Below are 17,317 nucleotides of genomic sequence, written 5' to 3'. Positions count from 1 at the left end.
CTCTTTGGGGCACTGGGCATCTGGGGGTTACCGGCTTTATATGTTGTGACTTTGGGTGAGGTTTCATCCACAGAAAGGAAATGGGAGACCAAGCAGCTTCCTTATCTGCCTCCCTCTGAGAGAACTGTGACTGTTCATTGTTATGTATAAATAGGTCTGGACCAGAAGAGAAGCTCAAGGAATACTCTATGGAAGGAAAGGAAAGAAGGGAGGGGGGAAAGAGGATTGGAGGAAGGATAGGAGTGTGGAGTTGAAAGAAGAGATGGGAGATGGGTGGAAGGATGGCTGGCAGGACGGATGAGAGGACTGATGGCAGGACAGATGGATAGGAGGATGGATGGATGGGAGGATGGATGGATAGGAGGATGGATGGATGGGAGGATGGATGGATGGGATGATGGATGGGAGGATGGGTGGATGGGAGGATGGATGGGTGGAAGGATGGGTGGATGGGAGGATGGATGGGTGGATGGGAAGATGGATGGATGGATGGATGCAAGGATGGGAGGATGGATGGATGGGAGGATGGGAGGATGGGAGGATGGATGGATGGGAGGATGGGTGGATGGGAGGATGGATGGATGGATGGGTGAGAGGATGGATGGATGGGAGGATGGATGGATGGGAGGAGAAATGGGAGGATGGATGGGAGGATGGTGGGAGGATGGATGGATGGAAGGATGGATGGGAGGATGGATGGGAAGATGGCTGGATGGGAGGATGGATAGATGAGAGGATGGATGGATGGGAGGATGGACAGATGGGAGGGTGGATGGATGGGAGGATGGTGGGAGGATGGATGGATGGGAGGATGGATAAATGGGAGGATGGGTGAGAGGATGGATGGATGGGAGGATGGACGGAGGGGAGGATGGATGGGAGGAGAAATGGGAGGATGGATGGATGGGAGGATGGGTGGATGGGAGGATGGATGGATGGAAGGATGGAAGGATGGGTGAGAGGATGGATGGATGGGAGGACGGATGGATGGGAGGAGAAATGGGAAGATAGAGGGATGGAGGATGGTGGGAGGATGAATGGATGGAAGGATGGATGGGAGGATGGATGGTTGGGAGGATGGATGGGTGGGAGGATGGATGAGTGGGAGAATGGGTGGATGGGAGGATGGGTGGATGGGAGGAAGGATGGGTGGAAGGATGGGTGGGAAGATGGATGGGTGGGAGGATGGATGGATGGGAGGATGGATGGATGGATGGGAGGATGGATGGGAGAATGGATGAGAGGATGGATGGGAGGATGGAGTGGGACAATGGATGGATGGGAGAATAGGTGGGTAGGAGGGTGGATAGATGGGAGGATGGATGGATGGGAGGATGAATGAGAGGAGAAATGGGAGGATGGATGGGAGGATGGTGGGAGGATGGATGGGAGGATGGATGGGAGGAGAGATCGGAGGATGGATGAGAGGATGGATGGATGGGAGGATGATGGATGGGAGGAGAAATGGGAGGATGGATGGATGGGAGGATGAGTGGGAGGATGGATGGGTGGGAGGATGGATGGATGGAAGGATGGATGGATGGATAGATGGATGGGAGGATGGATGGATGGGAGGATGGATGGGAGGAGAGATCAGAGGATGAATGGGAGGATGGATGGATGGGCGGATGGGAGGATGGATGGGAGGAGAGATAGGAGGATGAATGGATGGGAGAGTGTGTGCAGGTATATCCCCAGTAAGAGTCTAAAGCAAAGAGGACACCAGAGCTGCCTAGCATAGAATGGGCTACCCCAGGCAGTACAGTGCCCTGATGTTCGGAGTCCATCATGAGAAGCTGGCTGACCACCAGTGGGAGATTCCTGCAGGGCCGGGTAGAGGTCGGGGGTGATTGTGAGGTGGACCTAGTTGGGGGGTCCATACACACATCCCTTCCATGACTTGTGCCTCTTTTCCCATCCCTAGCAGTCATTTCTCGATAGTTGAGCCCAGGGGTTTGAGGCTGAGGACCCACCATGAGGCGCTCCTCCTCCTCCCTCAGCTGCTTCTTCTCCTGGGCTCTGATCTCCTGCTGCTTCTTTACCTCTTGCTCCTGCTCAAACCTGCTGCACAGGTCCCTGGGGGGTCTGATGGTGTATTTCTTAGGCAGAACCTTTTCCTCCTTCTGGACGGTCTGTCACCCAAAAGAAGAGGAAGGGTCAGTGGCCCTGCATCCCCCCTTCACACATGCAACTCCAAGAGGTGAGACTTGCCCAGCCAGTCCCTCGGACCAGGGGATGGCAGCTACTCCTGTAGCCTGTGGCCTTTCTGGCCCTAAATGCAGAGGGAGCCCCAGCTCCAGCTCCCTGACCTTGGGAGGTCCTCTCACCTCTCTGAATCTCAGGTTCATGGTGTGAGAATAATAGGAACTTTCTCCCCAGCCTCTTTCTGAGAAGTGAAGACAGAAAAAATGCGCGAGGGAGGTACCCGTCAGGGCCAGGAGCTCAGGAGGTGTGGCTTTCTCCTCTTCAATCCTCACTACCCATCCTAGCCATGACCTGGGTCTGATCCAGAAGTGGGGAGAATTGTCAGGAGTTGGATTTTTCAGATCTTGTCATCAGAGGGCCTCATATGTTGACTGTAAGAATTTGTTGGGCCAGGAAGGAGAATAAACTGTGTGTGTGTGAGTGTATCTGTGTGTATGTGTGTGTACACATGTACACTTGCGTATGTACAAATATGTGCTAGGTGGTAAGAAGTGTTCCCAGGAAAGTGCACTGCAGAGGCTGCAGAAGTGGGCCTGTGATAGTTATGAAGGAGAAATAGTGAATCTCCAGGGTTTCAAGTTCACCTGACCCGGGCTTCAGTTCCTGAGCCTCCATTTTCCCGCTGTGTGACTTTGGCCACATTATGTTACCTTTTGATTTCATCAACATACTCATCTGTAAAATAAAAGTGACAATACCTACCACACTGGGCCATCATGGGGAGCAACGAGCGCAATGGACATAAAAGTGGATTTTAAACCCGAAAATTCTCTGCATCTGTTTGTTATTGATATAACGTTAATCATTAAGCTTTTGGCTGAGCTGAGAGGGCTGAGATGCCCAGGTGGGAGCTCAGAGGCTCCTTTTTTTTTTTTTTTTTTTTTATTTTGAGCCAGAGTATCCCTCTGTTGCCCAGGCTGGAGTGTAATGGTGCAATCTCAGCTCACTGCAACCTCCACCTCCCAGGTTCAAGCGATTCTCCTGGCTCAGCACCCGGAGTAGCTGGGTTTACAGGCATGTACCACCATGCCCAGCTAATTTTTATATTTTAGTAGAGATGGGGTTTTGCCATGTTGGCCAGGCTGGTCTGGAACTCCTGGGCTCAAGTGGTCCACCTGCCTCAGCCTCCCAAAATGCTGAGATTACAGGTATGAGCCACCGCGCCCAGCCCGAGGCTTTTGAAGCCAAAAGCCATGGCGGAGCTCATGCTCCCTCTTCTCTTGGGGAGGCGGGCCTGAGAGAGCAAGGCTCTTCTTGTGCCTCCCCTTCTATCTCGCCCTTCTCCCACCAGAGCACCCACCCTGGGGTCCCTGGGTGCTCACCCAAGTATAACACAGCTACACAGTGATCCTGCTGGGTGCCTCAGGCCCCTGGATCCCCATCCCCAAGCTGCAGACACCCACGGGAGCCTGACCCTGATCCCAGAGTCCTGGAATTAATCCACGTCATGTAGAGCATTTTCTGTCTGTAGTATGACTGTTGTCTAAATGTAAAGACATGCATTTGTGATTCTGATATTCATTTCAGAGTGTTTCTTGTGTCTGTAGCAGCCTCTGGTCCTTATGGAATTCTTAATGAGCAAATCTAAAAGCACAGCCACCAGCCACTGAAGGGTTGGTGATTTTCTTTTTTTTCTTTTTTCTTTTTTCTATTAAAAAGGGGCCTGAAGGCCAGGCACTGTGGCTCATGCCTATAATCCCAGCACTTTGGAAGGCTGAGGCAGGACAATTGCTTGAGTCCAGGAGTTCACAACAAGCCTGGACAACATAGTGAGAACCTACAAAAAACAAACAAAATTAGCTGGCCATCGTGGTACATGCCTGTAGTCTCAGCCACTTGGGAGGCTGAGGTTGCAGTGGTCTGAGATCATGCCACTGCACTCTAGCTTTGGGTGACAGAGTAGGAGAGACCCCATCTCAAAAAAAAAGCAGGGTGGTGGGGGGCTTTTTACCTCGGGAGTGTGGGACTGAGAACCAAATGTCTGTCCACTTGTCTGTTATTTTTTATTTATTATTTGAGATGGAGTCTTGCTCTGTCACCCAGGCTGGAACGCAGTGACACAATCTCAGTTTACCGCAGCCTTTACCTCCCGGGTTCAAGTGATTCTCCTGTCTCAGCCTCCTGAGTAACTGGGACTACAGGCACATGCCACCACGCCTGGCTAAATTTTTTGTATTTTTGGTAGAGACGGGGTTTCGCCATATTGGCCAGGCTGGTCTCGAACTCCTGACCTCAAGTGATTCACTCGCCTAGGACTCCCAAAGTGCTGGGATTACAGGCGTGAGCCACCACACCCGGCCTATTTTCTTATATAAAAATGGCTGGCTGGATTTTTATCAAATGCATAGGGTAAATTTGGAATCATTTGACTTAAGATATAAGCTATGTGGCATTCATAAAATTTACCAAGCAGGGAGCATAGTAACTGAAAACTGAGTTACAACAGACAGAGAAGAACAGCCAGCTTGGAAAACTGGGCTGGATGTGTTAAGACATTGAGGACATAAATCACTGGTGGTTTGAAATATGAACTCCAGGGCAGCGGAAGGGCTGGTGGTGAGGGATCTCTGTCCACGTGGCCAGGGCCGGGGATGAGGCGGCAGGGACGGATGTCTCTAAGAATGGCACGACAGCACCGGGAATGTGCATCCTTTGGGAAACCCAGGCAGCTCGAGCCCGACCATACCTCCTTGGGCTTCACAGTGAGTGGGCACACCTCCCGCGTCAGGTCCATGTGGCACAGGTCCAGCGAGCCGTAGCCGTTGACGCAGTAAGCATCATAGCCGGAGCCAATGAGCATGGAGCAGAGCATCGTGCTGAAGTCAAAGCAGTTCCCCTTCTGGTAGTTGAGCACAGTGGTCGAGGAGTACAGGTGCGAGGGCTGGTCATAGTGGGACGGACGGTCAGCACAGCTGGGGCTCCACTGCCCCAGCCTGTCCTCCCCACCGGTCACAGCCCACCACCTGTCAGGGCGGGGAGCCAGGACCAATGCACAGGCTGGACCTGCTTTGGGCCCCTAACCCTTGTGGGGTCAGGGAGCCTGCTAAGAATGGAATGAAAACCAGACACCATGCCATTCACGTTTGCCTGTCATTTGAAGGGGCTATGGACTTCCTGATAGAGAAAACCTTTTGGACTGTAAAAGTGTCTGATCTAATGCCCTCTGATTGGTAAGTTTACTGTTTCACTCCAATGTTCCCCTTTCCTTTGATCCCTACCTTTCCTCCTCCTCCCTTTATCAGTTCTCCACTGTTGACCTCGCCCTTTCTTCCTCCCTCCCTCTATTCTGAAGGAGAAGCTGATGGAGTTGATCAGAAGCCCAAAGATGGGGTTAGGGTCATGGGTAGCCGGGCCTCCCTTCTCTTTCCTGCACCTCTTGAAGCCATGGCAGGGAAGCTCTGAACGCAAAGGAGAAAAGAGGTGGGAACCAGAAGCCCAGGCTTGCTGTGTGTCCTCAGGCAAGTGGCTGTCTCTCTCTGGGCCTGTTTGCCCTTAGGGCCCTGAGAGGCTGTGCCCTGAGTCTGGCTGAACTTCCTTTTCCCAGACCATGCCTGGCATCCCATTGAAGGAAATAATGTACACAGTGATCAGTTTCCAAGGAAAAGTGCCTTGAATCTGCTTAGGTCAGCAAACTACCAAAAATAAAAACCCAGAATATACTAGGCCCCTGCTTGAATAGCCAATGCCTGTTTGTCAGCCTCCTCCTTACCGCCTTAGCTGCCCTCACTCAAACCAAAAAAGTTTAGCCTAAGATAAAAGTTTACTAGTTTGCTAAATAGCTGGCTTTGTCTCGCTCTGTCGGAGTCTCACTCTGTCCGAGTCTCGCTCTGTCGCCCAGGCTGGAATGCAGTGGCCGGATCTCAGCTCACTGCAAGCTCCGCCTCCTGGGTTTACGCCATTCTCCTGCCTCAGCCTCCCAAGTAGCTGTTCTTATCAGCTTGCCCAGTTACCTAGGTCGTAAGTCAAATACTTAAAGAGCCCCTGAGCTAACTAGGATTGCAATGCATTGCGGGTTGCAACAAAATGCCGCAAAACCACCCTAGAAAAAACACCTAAAGCCCCTGCCTAACAATCAATAGGCGATGTCTGGGAAGATTGTGGCCCCATAGTACTTAGCCTGTGAAGAACCAGGGGAGGGACCTGCGCACTAGGGGATAAATTGCCTGTTAAAACTGTGCTGGGTGTGTCTGCCTATCAGACACCCAATCTTGCGAGACCATCATTCAAAGTCTCACTTTCACTGTTCTCCAGGTCTCTATGTCCATTTTTTTTTTTTTTTTTTTTTTTTTTTTTTTTTTTGAGATGGGAGTTTTGCTCTTGTCACTCAGGCTGGAGTGCAATGGCGCCAGCCATCTCGGCTCACTGCAACCTCCGCTTCCCAGGTTCAAGTGATTATCCTGCCTCAGCCTCCCCAGTAGCTAGGATTACAGGCACACGCCACCACATCCCGCTAATTGTTGTATTTGTAATAGAGACGAGGTTTCACCATGTTGGTCAGGCTGGTCTCGAACTCCTGACCTTGTGATCCACCCACCTTGCCACGCCCGGCCTCTAACTCCATTCTTTGGGTTTGGATGGGTGAGTTTGTTTCTCACACCATCTTAGTCCTAGTGGGCTCAGGCATGCAGCCTGTGAGTGGCGCTTACCGGCTTGAGGGGGTCAGGCAGGGGCACCATGGTGAGGAAGTCAGAGACAAACTGGGCACAGCTGTCCCAGTTGTAGAGCTCGGGGTAGGGCATCAGTGTGGGCCGGAGGGTTGTGCTCACGAACTTCTGCAAGGAAAGAGATGGTGCCAGTGGGGTCATGGCAGTAAAAACCTCTGAGATCCAGTGTTGGGGCCTTCTCCGAATCCACAGGGGGACCCTAGAGGCCCGAGCAAATGCAGGAGGCCAGGCCCACATGCCCTGGGGTGGCAGAGCAGCCCTTGGCTGGGAAGGTGACGCCCAGATCTGGTGCATGGCAGCCATCAGTGGCGCAGTGGCAATGACTGGGAGGCCCCCATCACGTTGCCAGCACCTGGAGACAGCACAAGCATATTCTGGATCTGGACTTTGAAGAGCTTTGAAGTTTTGCCGCCTTCAACCCCTAGGGCATCATGGAGACACCTGAGGCCCAGAGCGGGCTTGAGAGCTGCCTGAGGTGACCCAGCAAGTCAGGGCTGAATGAGAAGATCAGGTCTGTTTCCTGGGGTTCCTGGGAGCGCTGTGCTCTCCTCCCAAGAGCGATGCTCTCCCTGGGGCCTACAGAGGTTCTGGGCTGGGGCCAGCTGGTGGCCAGTACAGTCTGAAGCCTCAGAGGTCAGCCTGTCCAGCGAAGGACAGAGAAATAAGACAAACTGGACCAGAACAGGCATAAGAACCTAAGCTCTGGCTTCTTCCTTCCAGCCCTGTGACCCAGAGCATGTGTCTGAGCCTTTCTGGGCCTCAGTTTCTCCATCTGTAGATGGAATGACATGGGATTCATCCAGAGGGTGGGAAACAGCTGCCCATTGGCTGACAGGGACACACAGACCCGCTTTATTTGGCCCATGTGACGATGTTTAGCATTTATGTCAGCTGCCAGCATTTAAAAATCAGAGACTCCCACACAAATCCCCAGTTTCCTCTTAATCAGGTAGCCCCACACCTGTAGTTTCCCTGCAGCAATCAGCAGCTGCCTCTTTAGGCGAGGCATGGGGTCTCCAGGCCACCACCACCCTCCAGGGTACTCTGCACTGAGCCTGCTGAGGCCTGCTGGCATTGGAGTTTATGTTTCCCCCAGACTAGAAGCACTCCAGTCCACAGGAGGTCTGTGATTTGGCCCAGTGCCCTTGGAGAACCCACCCCACTTCCCTGTGCCCTCTGCTCTCCAGCCCCAGGCTCCCTGGCCCTGCCCTCAACATGCCAGCCTTACAGGCACTTCGCACTCGTTCAGGGGGTGCAGGAAGAGGGGCACGCGATCCGGGCACAGATGGCTGTACTGGCGGGAAAAGTTGTCTGCCACCTGCAGCAGGTGCTCCTCCTTGGGTGTGTTGGTTTTGTAGGAAACAGGCAGCTTGGAGATGTCAATAGTGTCCTTGGTAAAGGCCCTGTGCCACAAGAGGGACGGCATTAGGGAAGCCATGCCTGGTACTCAGGAGCCCTGGTTCCACTGAGTTGCCATTGGCTCTATCCCTTCCTCATTTAATCCTCACAGCTACTGAGAAAGCAGGTATCATTAACATCTGCTTATTTATTTATTATTTATTTATTTATTTATTTATATTTAAGAGACAGGTCTTGCTCTGTTGCTCAGGCTGGAGTGCGGTAGCACAGTCATAGCTCACTGCAGCCTTGAACTCCTGGGCTTAAGTGACCCTCCCACCTCAGCCTCCCAAGTAGCTGGGACTAGAGGCACCACCACACCTGGCTAATTTTTGTATTTTTTGTCGAGATAGATGGGGGTCTCGCTATGTTGCCCGGGCTCGTCTCGAACTCCTGGTCTCAAGCGATCCTCCCACCTCTTCCTTCTAAAGTGCTGGGACTACAGATGTGAGCCACAGCGCCCGGCCAGCACCTGCACTTTTAGACAGATAAAGGCACTGAGGCACCGAGAGGCTGAGTGACTTGCCCAAGGTCACACAGCTAGTCGGGGGAGCGTGGACACTCGGCCCAGGCCATTTGAAAGCAGAAAGCCTTCACTCTTAACTGGTCACCCTGCCAGACCAGTCGCCACCACTCTGCCTGGGTCTCCCTGTGCCCAGCCCCGGTCTGCCCTTGCCAGGGCCCCCACACTGCCACACTCACGGGAGCTCCGCTGAGATGGGGATCTGGATCTCCGACAGCTTCTTCTCCAGGTCTCTGAGCATCTCCTGTGTCAAGGTGGTTTCCTCCTTCCGCACCTCAACTGGCCTCATCATTTTCTCGGTCCTCGCCCATTCAGCCCGCTTGGCCGCCTCCTCCCGCTCTGCCTCCTCCTCCTCCTCCACCTTCTCCCTCAGGACCTCCATTCTGGAGCGTCTCTGGCTGTCTGGAGACAGAATGTCTCTGTGGGGAAGGGGAAGTATACGCCATGGCTGACTGTCAGACCAGGCAGGAGCCACCAACACCACTGGGGCATCCCTGGGAGGCCTGGGAGATGGTTTTGGGGAGGTGTAGAGCACATAGGAAGGCAGTGATTCCCTCTTTGACTTCCTTTCAAACATGGAGAAGGTCTCTGTTTGGTGCTACCCCATCTGTAACACCTTTCTAATCCTGGCAAATATTCCTTTACAACAAAGACAAAGCAGGCCTCCGGCTGGAAGCCATCATCAGGACAGGACAGGGCAGGACACATGTCAATTTGCTTTAAGTATATTTGACAGTTATCCTTTTTTAAATTTTTTATGTTTTTGAGACAAGGTCTCACTCTGTCACCCAGGCTTGGAGTGCAGTAGCGCAAACATGGCTCACTGCAGCTTCAAACCCCCAGGCTCAAGCAATCCTCCCACCTCAGCCTCCCCAGTAGCTGAGACCACAGGCACGCACCACCACACCTGGCTATTTTTTTTTTTTTTTTGGTAGAGACAGGGTCTGGCTATGTTGCCCAGGCTTAAACTCCTGGCCTCAAGTGATCTTCCTGCTTTGGCCTCCCAAAGTGCTGGGATTACCGGCATGAGCCATTGTGCCAGCTGACAGTTATCAATGACAAGTACTGCTAATGCTGTGGGTACTACTATAGTATTGTCACATTTCCTATTTAAATAAATGAATTGGCTGTGTGCGGTGGCTCATGCCTGTAGTCCCAGCACTTTGGGAGGCTGAGGCAGGTGGATCACTTGAGGTCAGGAGTTCGAGACCAGCCTGGCCAATATGGCGAAACCCCATCTCTACTAAAAATACAAAAAATTAGCCAGGCATGGTGGTGCACACCTGTAATCCCAGCTATTCAGGAGTCTGAGGCAGGAGAATCACTTGAACCTGGGAGGCGGAGGTTGCAATAAGTCGAGATCACACCACCGCACTCTAGCCTGGGCAACAGAGTGAGACTCCATCTCAGATAAATAATAAATAAATAAATACATGAATAAATAAATTGGTTTAAAGAAAATCCTAACAGTAAGGTAATATGGACTACAACCCACCCAAAAATGAAGACAGCAGGTGAATGATATCTCACCTGACCAAATTGGGAACCAAGGCACAGAGAGTGAAGGTGCGTGCACCAGGGCACACAAACAGGAAGTGGGGGGTGGGGTAACAGAGCCTGCTCTCTCTTGGCCAAGGCCTGTGTCGGCCCAGAGAACAGGCTTCATTCTGTGATCCACGCAGAGACGCCACATGTGTTCACCATATGTCCTGCGACCACAGAGCAGAGCCTCACTGAGCGGGTACTGCTAGTCACCTACCCAAAGATCCAGTCTCCTCTTCTATACGGCAGAACCCCAGTTGTGTGGGGTCAGCAGTGTGCCTGGTTTGAATTGCTCAGCTTCCCAGATCCTCTTGTAGCTAGAGGTGGCCCTGTGATGTGACCTGGTTCTGGCCAATGAGATGTGGGCAGAAGTTATCGGGGCACCCTCTGCCCTTCTCCTCCTCCCACCTGGAATGTGGAGATAAAGTGGGAGGTGGGGCAGCCCAGGTGAGACCATGAGGTGACCACACATGAGGGCTAAAGTAGCCTGCTAAGGATGGCAGGGCCAAGAGACCGGGGAGCTGTGGTGCCACAGAGGACTGGAGTGCCACCTCCAGCCTTTCCTTATATAAGAAATGTCAGCCTCTATGGGGGTCCCTGATCCACACCGCCCAACGCCACCCCAGCTGATCCAGCCTCCCAGCTGGGGTCTTTCTATTTCTCTCCTCCAACATCTGTTTTCCTTATAGTAAACAGGGGTCCAGAGAGGAGGAAAACAAAGGAAACCCACAGGACAAAGGGCGCGAGTAGTGAGGAGAAAAAAGCAGAATCCCCTCGACTTTGTAATCATCCCCCACTTCCCTGGGTGAAGCCAGGAACAAGAGGGCAGAAGGGAGCAGCAGATAAAGGCTGGCCCCATTCCCCACACCACACCCACGCGGGCCGCCTCGGCCTCTTAGGGAGGTGAGTCACTGGCCACCAGCCAGGACTGAGCCCGGTTGGGGAAATCCTGGCTTTGCCAATAGCTCCTGCTGGACCCTTGGGTCACTGTCTGCGCCTTTCTGTGCCTCAGTTTCTCTTTACAATAGGAAGGGAGGGCAGATATTTTCTGTCCAATTCTGACATTCTGTGTTCTGGGACTCAGGAGGGGATGAATGCTCATCTGGCTGGAGCCCACCCAAGCCCAGGTGGGCCAACAGCATTCAGGACCCCAGATCCTCAGGGGAGAACCTCTAGCCAAGCAGCACTTCCCAGTCATCAGATCCATTTATCGGCCTCTTGGTCCCAGAGAGAATGAGCACAGGGAGGGCAGTCATCACCATTACAAGGCACTTACAGTTTGCTGAACGCCTACTGTGTGCCAGGCCCTGTGCTTAGGGTTGTACGGAGATCATCTCACTTATCCTCTACTGACTCTGTGAGGCAGACACTTAGGACACCCGCTTTGCAGATGAGAAGACTGGGGCCCAGAGAGGTTGAGTGCACTGCTTAAGGTCACAGCTAGTAAGTAGCAGGTCTGGGATTTGAGCCCAAGTATTTCTGGTTGTGAAACCTGTGCATCTCAGGCTAGAAGAGATGTGAGATGGGGAAGTGCTAGAAGGGATGGTGGGGGAGTGGTGGGCAAGGAAAGAAGTAGGATGAAGAGAAAGCCAATGTGTCAGTCCCAGAACACCATCAGAGGCAGAGCTGGGGAGAAGAACCCACAGCACTTTATTCCCTACACAGGTGGCCTCTTCAGCTATAGCCCAGTGTGGGGAAGGCAGTCTTGTCTCAAGGTTCCCTAGATTGGGCCCCAACCCACAGGCCCTTTCCTGTACCCCCTTTCCACCAGCAACTTCCTCCTCCCAACACACATGAACACACACACACACACACACCCCAACAACTTCCCCAGAAAGATCAGGGCTGGAGGCCCCCAGGCAGAAGGAGGCCACCAGCCTCGCCCTCTCCCTGCCAGACAGGGTCCAACCACCCCAAGTCCCTTGCTCCCTCCTCACCCCTCCGAGGACAGCCTGCGCTAGCAGTTAGCCGTCTCCATGGTAACAGCCTGGGACGCTGAAGGCCGGTCCTGGGAGAGGAGGCTTCTGGGAAATGTAGTCTTCCCAGGTTGCATGGGTCCTTGGGCCAGCGGTGCGCTGGTATAGCGGGGCATCAACGTGCTAGTTGTTAACCTTTTCAAAATGGTTGTGAAACACAGCCATTATTAAAAATTAAAAGGGCTGGGCACGGTGGCTCATACTTGTAATCCCAGCACTTTGGGAAGCCGAGGCAGGAGAATCCTTTGAGCCCAGGAGTTCAAAATCAGCCAGGGCAATATATAGTGAGACCTTCTCTTAAAAAAAAAAAAAAAGGCCATGGGGTTATTTACACCACAAAAATTAGCAAATGCCAAGACCAGGGCTTTTCCCCTGAGCAAGCCAGTTGTTAAACATCTACCAGCACACCGCAGCCCCTGCCACACGGCATGCCGAATGTGGCCGTGATCCAGACAGACAGAAACCAGTGTGGGGCCTGGAGTAGCTGCCAGCTGTGGTGGACAGAGCCACGTTGCCTTGACTGAGTCCTGGGTTCTAGTCCAGGCCGGGGCTCTGATGTAGAACATTACTTCGAAGTACGGGGAAAACCTATCCATTAGGCTAGTGGCTCGTGAAAATGTTTAATTTCTTTTAAATTCAGAAGAAAAAAATAAGAATAATAATGACTATATAACTATGAATCTGCCCTGAATTATATTTATGTTTGTACTAATATAGTTCTAAAATATAATCTTTACTGTTTTATTTTTGGAGGGAGGGGTGCCCAGGCCTTTTTTGGTTAGGGGATAGGGCTGCCAGGAGGGAATCCAGACTGTCACTGTGCTGACAAGGTTGCACAGTTAGTGTTACCGCTAAAAACTTAGGAATTGCCTCAGTTCTCATGAATAGAGAATGATTTTCCCCCTCCCGGTTTGAATATCATGCAGCCATAAAAATAAGCTGTAAAGGATCAATTGCGCTGTGGAGAGCTCACCAGAGGGTGTGTGTATTTCAGACTTGGGGCTAAGCAACTCATAATTACCTCTGTGGGGAACTGGCTGGGATGAGGGAGGGAAGTGAGGAGGGAGGAGAAAGGAAAACAGGTGATGTGTTATGCTGGTGGGATGCAGCATAGGCTTCATTTTCTTTTTTCAACCCCATGCAATATTTTATTCCTTTTACATATTTATTCATTCCTTTTTCTCTCCATACCCACTTTCATTTCCCATCTCTATAAGGCAAGAGTTCTGATGCGTATTTTTTTTTTCCAAAATGAGTATTATTTTGCATGCTGGTATTTTAAATATATGTTTAATATGAGACTGAATGAATATATCCTTCTGGTTCTTATATTTTCATGAAGGGCTGTGTTTTTAAGATCTCTCCATGTTACTGTGTGGATCCACACTTATTACCTCTTTGTCCTTCCAGTGACGGGCATTCGGTGTCCAAGTGTTCTAGAGGGAGCTTTCAACGTCCCTAGGCACTGATAGTGGTTTAGGTTGTTGCCGGAAACATGGAAAGATCAAACAAATGCTAAACGTGCCCCAGCCCTGAACCAAATTCCTTAAACCCTCATATAAACTCCATAAACCCACCTCCTCGTTATGAACAGACACATCTCCCTTCTTGCTGTCCATCATGAGAATACTACAGCCTTCCCTATGTACGTTTCCCTAATCAATGCTTTGGATGGATACAGATCACCCCTGTTTTTAGTGTTTATTTCTTTGGAATTCCAGCTGGCCCTATCTCTTGACGGTTTGGGGCAGTCTTGAGGGAACTCCCCAGCAAACGCTGGGTGGTCTGGACAAACCACTCAGATTTGCTGCCAACTCCCTTCCATCACAGACAATGCTACACAAGTCTAGAAGAGTCTAGATCTGGAATAATGTTTCTTTAAGATAAACAACCAGTAGCAAGATTCCTGACTCAGTAGAAGCACTATGTTTTTCTCCAGGCAGCTGAAGCAGTCTAGACTCTCCCTGGCTCCCATATCATCCCTCCCGTTGGTACTATCTAGCTTTCTAGTTCATCAGTTTAATAAGGATACAATGAGGTCTCATTGTCATTTCAATCTCAGCTCTCTGATAACTAATGATTTTAAATGTGTCTTCATGAACTAATATGTTAGTTTTTAGGTATTTCCTCCTCTGAAAATGACGATGCCACCCTTGTCATGTATTAAATCCCCCAGGTGTCTGTGGGTCTGCCTCTGAGCACTGTTTGCTGTTCCACTGATCTTCTTTCCTATCCCTGCACAGACTCCACGTTACATTTACCAAACTGGCCTTGTAATATCTTTATGTCTAGACGTTAAGTCTTCCTTCTATGCCTTCTTTCTGTTTTTCCTTTTTGAGACAGGGTCTAGGTCTGTCTCCCAGGCTAAAGTGCTGTGGCACGATCTCTATTCACTACAGCCTCCGCCTCCTGTATGCCCTCTTCCATTAAGATTGACTTCGCTATTTGAGGTCTATATGCCTCCATATCAATTTTAAAAGTTTCTGGAGAATTCAAAAAAGTAAAATCAATTAGAATATTTATTTTTTTCCTTTATTTTATTTTATTGTAGAGACAGGGTCTCGCTATGTTGCCCAGGCTGTTCTGGAACTCCTGGGCTCAAGCAATCCTCCTGCTTCAGCCTCCCAAAGTGCTGAAATTAGAGATGTGAGCCACCGTGCCTGCCCCAAGATCTTTATTGTAATTGCATTGAATCCATTCATTGAGGAAGGATTTATATCTTTTAGTGTTGTCTATCTGACAGCATAGAGCAAAAGAGTCTTCTTGTTTCCTGTGTATTTGCTATGCTGTATTGAAAAAAGACAAGGAATGAAGAGATTTGGGCAGAACAGAGAACCAGGCAGGAGCCATGGCAGAAGGGACCCTCTCTGTGCCCAGGACCTGATGAGATGATGGCCAAGGCAAAGCTCTGACTTCGTCACACTCATTCTGGGCCAGGCAGGCCAGGCACTGTCCTTGCAGGCACTGTCGCATTTATTCATTTCCTTCATCGGCCCTGTGGGGCAGCTGCTGCTATTTCTGTTTTACGGGCTCAGTAGTTGAAGAATTTGCCCAAGAGAAGTTGCGAAGACCGAATTTGAAACTGGTGAACTGAGGTCAGGGTCTGTGCTCTCGCCTGTGATGATGGCCCATCTCCTAGGTTGCTGTTGTTGCTGTGCAATGACAGAGGAACTCCATCCATCCACTCTGGGCTTTGGAGTGTATTTTCACCATAGCCCCCTTGCCCTTATGGGTGCTCAGCTTGGCACTTGGAGCTGCTTTTGCAGGAACCCCAGGTGATGAGGAACTCCAGCTCCTCGGCCCCTGCCTAGCCCCAGGGTGGAGAGCCAGCCAGAAAAGCAGTGCACCCCCAATGCTAGTCACACCTCCTTACTGCCCTCTCCATCTGAGCCAGGAAGCCCAGCCATCAGGGGCTTGTGGTCTTGTTGGTCCCACATCCCACTGAGCAGTTTGGGAAACTCTGCGACCCAGAATTTCCCTTGAGTCTGGGGATTGGGACCAAGTGATAATTGTTATTCTTTTTTCTTCCTCCTCCTTCTTCTTCTTTCTCCTCCTCCTCCCCCTCCTCCTCCTCCCCCTCCTCCTCCTTTTCCCTCCTCCTCCTTCTTCTCCTCTCCTCCTCCTTCTCCTGCTTCTTTCTATTCCTTCTCCTCCTCCTCCTTCTCCTCCTCCTTCTTCCCCTCTCCTCTCCTCCTCCTTCACCTCCTCCTTCTTCTCCTCTCCTCCTCCTTCACCTCCTCCTTCTTCTCCTCTCCTCCTCCTTCTTCTCCTCTCCTCTCCTCCTCCTTCACCTCCTTCTCCTCCTCCTTCTTCTCTCCTCCTCCTCCTCCTCCTCCTTCCTTCTCCTCCTCCTCCTCCTTTCTTTAAAAAACATAGTCTCAATTTGTCATCCAGGCTGGAGTGCAGTTATGTCATCATAGCTCACTGCAGTCCTGAACTGCTGGGCTCGAGTGGTCTTCCTGCTTCCTCCTCCAAGGAGCTACCATGCCTAGATAAGTTTTTTGTTTTGGTTTTTTGTTTTGTTTTGTTTTGTTTTTTAAGAGATGGAGTCTTGCTCTGTTGCCAGGCTGGAGTGCAGTGGTGCAATCTCGGCTCACTGCAACCTCTGCCTCCCAGATTCAAGCAATTCTCCTGCCTCAGCCTCCCGAGTAGCTGAGACTACAGGCACATGCTGCCATGCCCGGCTAATTTTTTTTTGTATTTTAGTAGAGACGGGGTTTCATCGTGTTGCCCAAGCTGGTCTTGAACCCCTGGGCTCAAGTAATCTTGCTTTGGCCTCCCAAAGTGCTATGACCACAGGTGTGAGCCACCAAGCCCAGCCAAGGACCAGGTGATAATCCTTAAACTCAGGGACCGAGGAGGGCAACCTGGGGAGGCCTGGCCCTAGTTTCAGCCCAGCCCATGAAGTGACCTTAGTTGGGCAGGTGGCTGGGCCTGTCTGGGCCTCCATTTCTTCGTGCCATTACCCGTGGCTGGTCTTTCTTTAAATCAAGGCGGGGTCGGGGAGCTGACTAACTCCTGCAGAGTCAGTGCAGGGCACTTTATTTCTGTCACCTCATTTAATGCTGTCAGGATGAGGTGAGGACTTGATAATCCCCATTTTATGGAGGGGGAAACTGAGGCTCAGAGAGGTGAAGTAACATGCCCAGGATCACACAGTTCCTAAGCAGCTGAGCCAGGATTTAAGCCCAGACCTATCAGATGGTGGAACAGCTGTTTCTCAGGTTACTAACCCTGAGCCTCTGAGATAAGGGAGTCGAGACCTTGAGCATGAGACACAGATGTCTGTGAGGATAAGCCCCAAAACACACCAAGTTTGTCCACCAGAACTGCTCCTATGGCTCACCTGATGAAATATTCACACCCCAGGATTTCCCTTCCAGGAACACAGCGACTTGCATAAAGCGAGGGCCCGCCTTCCTGTCTTTCAACTGCTTGCGGGCTGGGAGGGGAAGCGAAGCGCATCCATTTGCAGTCAACAACAGCACCCACCATCTGGACGGGGAGGT

General features: G+C 51.3%; 1 protein-coding gene across 3 annotated transcripts in view; it reads right to left on the bottom strand.

Moving 5' to 3' along the window:
- DRC7 (dynein regulatory complex subunit 7) overlaps positions 1-12,336 on the bottom strand; it is a 37,021-nt gene extending 24,685 nt beyond the window's left edge. Inside the window, exons 1-7 of one of the 3 annotated variants that reach the window (XM_015126252.3) lie at positions 12,270-12,336; positions 10,550-10,679; positions 8,970-9,209; positions 8,098-8,272; positions 6,852-6,977; positions 4,892-5,086; positions 1,974-2,132 (exon numbers count right to left, since the gene is read on the bottom strand). In XM_015126252.3, coding sequence (XP_014981738.1) covers positions 1,974-2,132; positions 4,892-5,086; positions 6,852-6,977; positions 8,098-8,272; positions 8,970-9,172 — 858 coding nt within the window. In that variant the 5' untranslated portion in view covers positions 9,173-9,209; positions 10,550-10,679; positions 12,270-12,336. The remainder of the gene's footprint in view (positions 1-1,973; positions 2,133-4,891; positions 5,087-6,851; positions 6,978-8,097; positions 8,273-8,969; positions 9,210-10,549; positions 10,680-12,269) is intronic. The other 2 variants (XM_077986165.1, XM_077986166.1) reach the window with 2 other exon arrangements.
- Positions 12,337-17,317: the final 4,981 nt, after the last annotated feature.

Source organism: Macaca mulatta, chromosome 20 (genome assembly GCF_049350105.2).
Source record: "Macaca mulatta isolate MMU2019108-1 chromosome 20, T2T-MMU8v2.0, whole genome shotgun sequence".
NCBI lineage: Eukaryota > Metazoa > Chordata > Mammalia > Primates > Cercopithecidae > Macaca > Macaca mulatta.
This window is presented reverse-complemented; position numbering and strand designations above follow the sequence as displayed.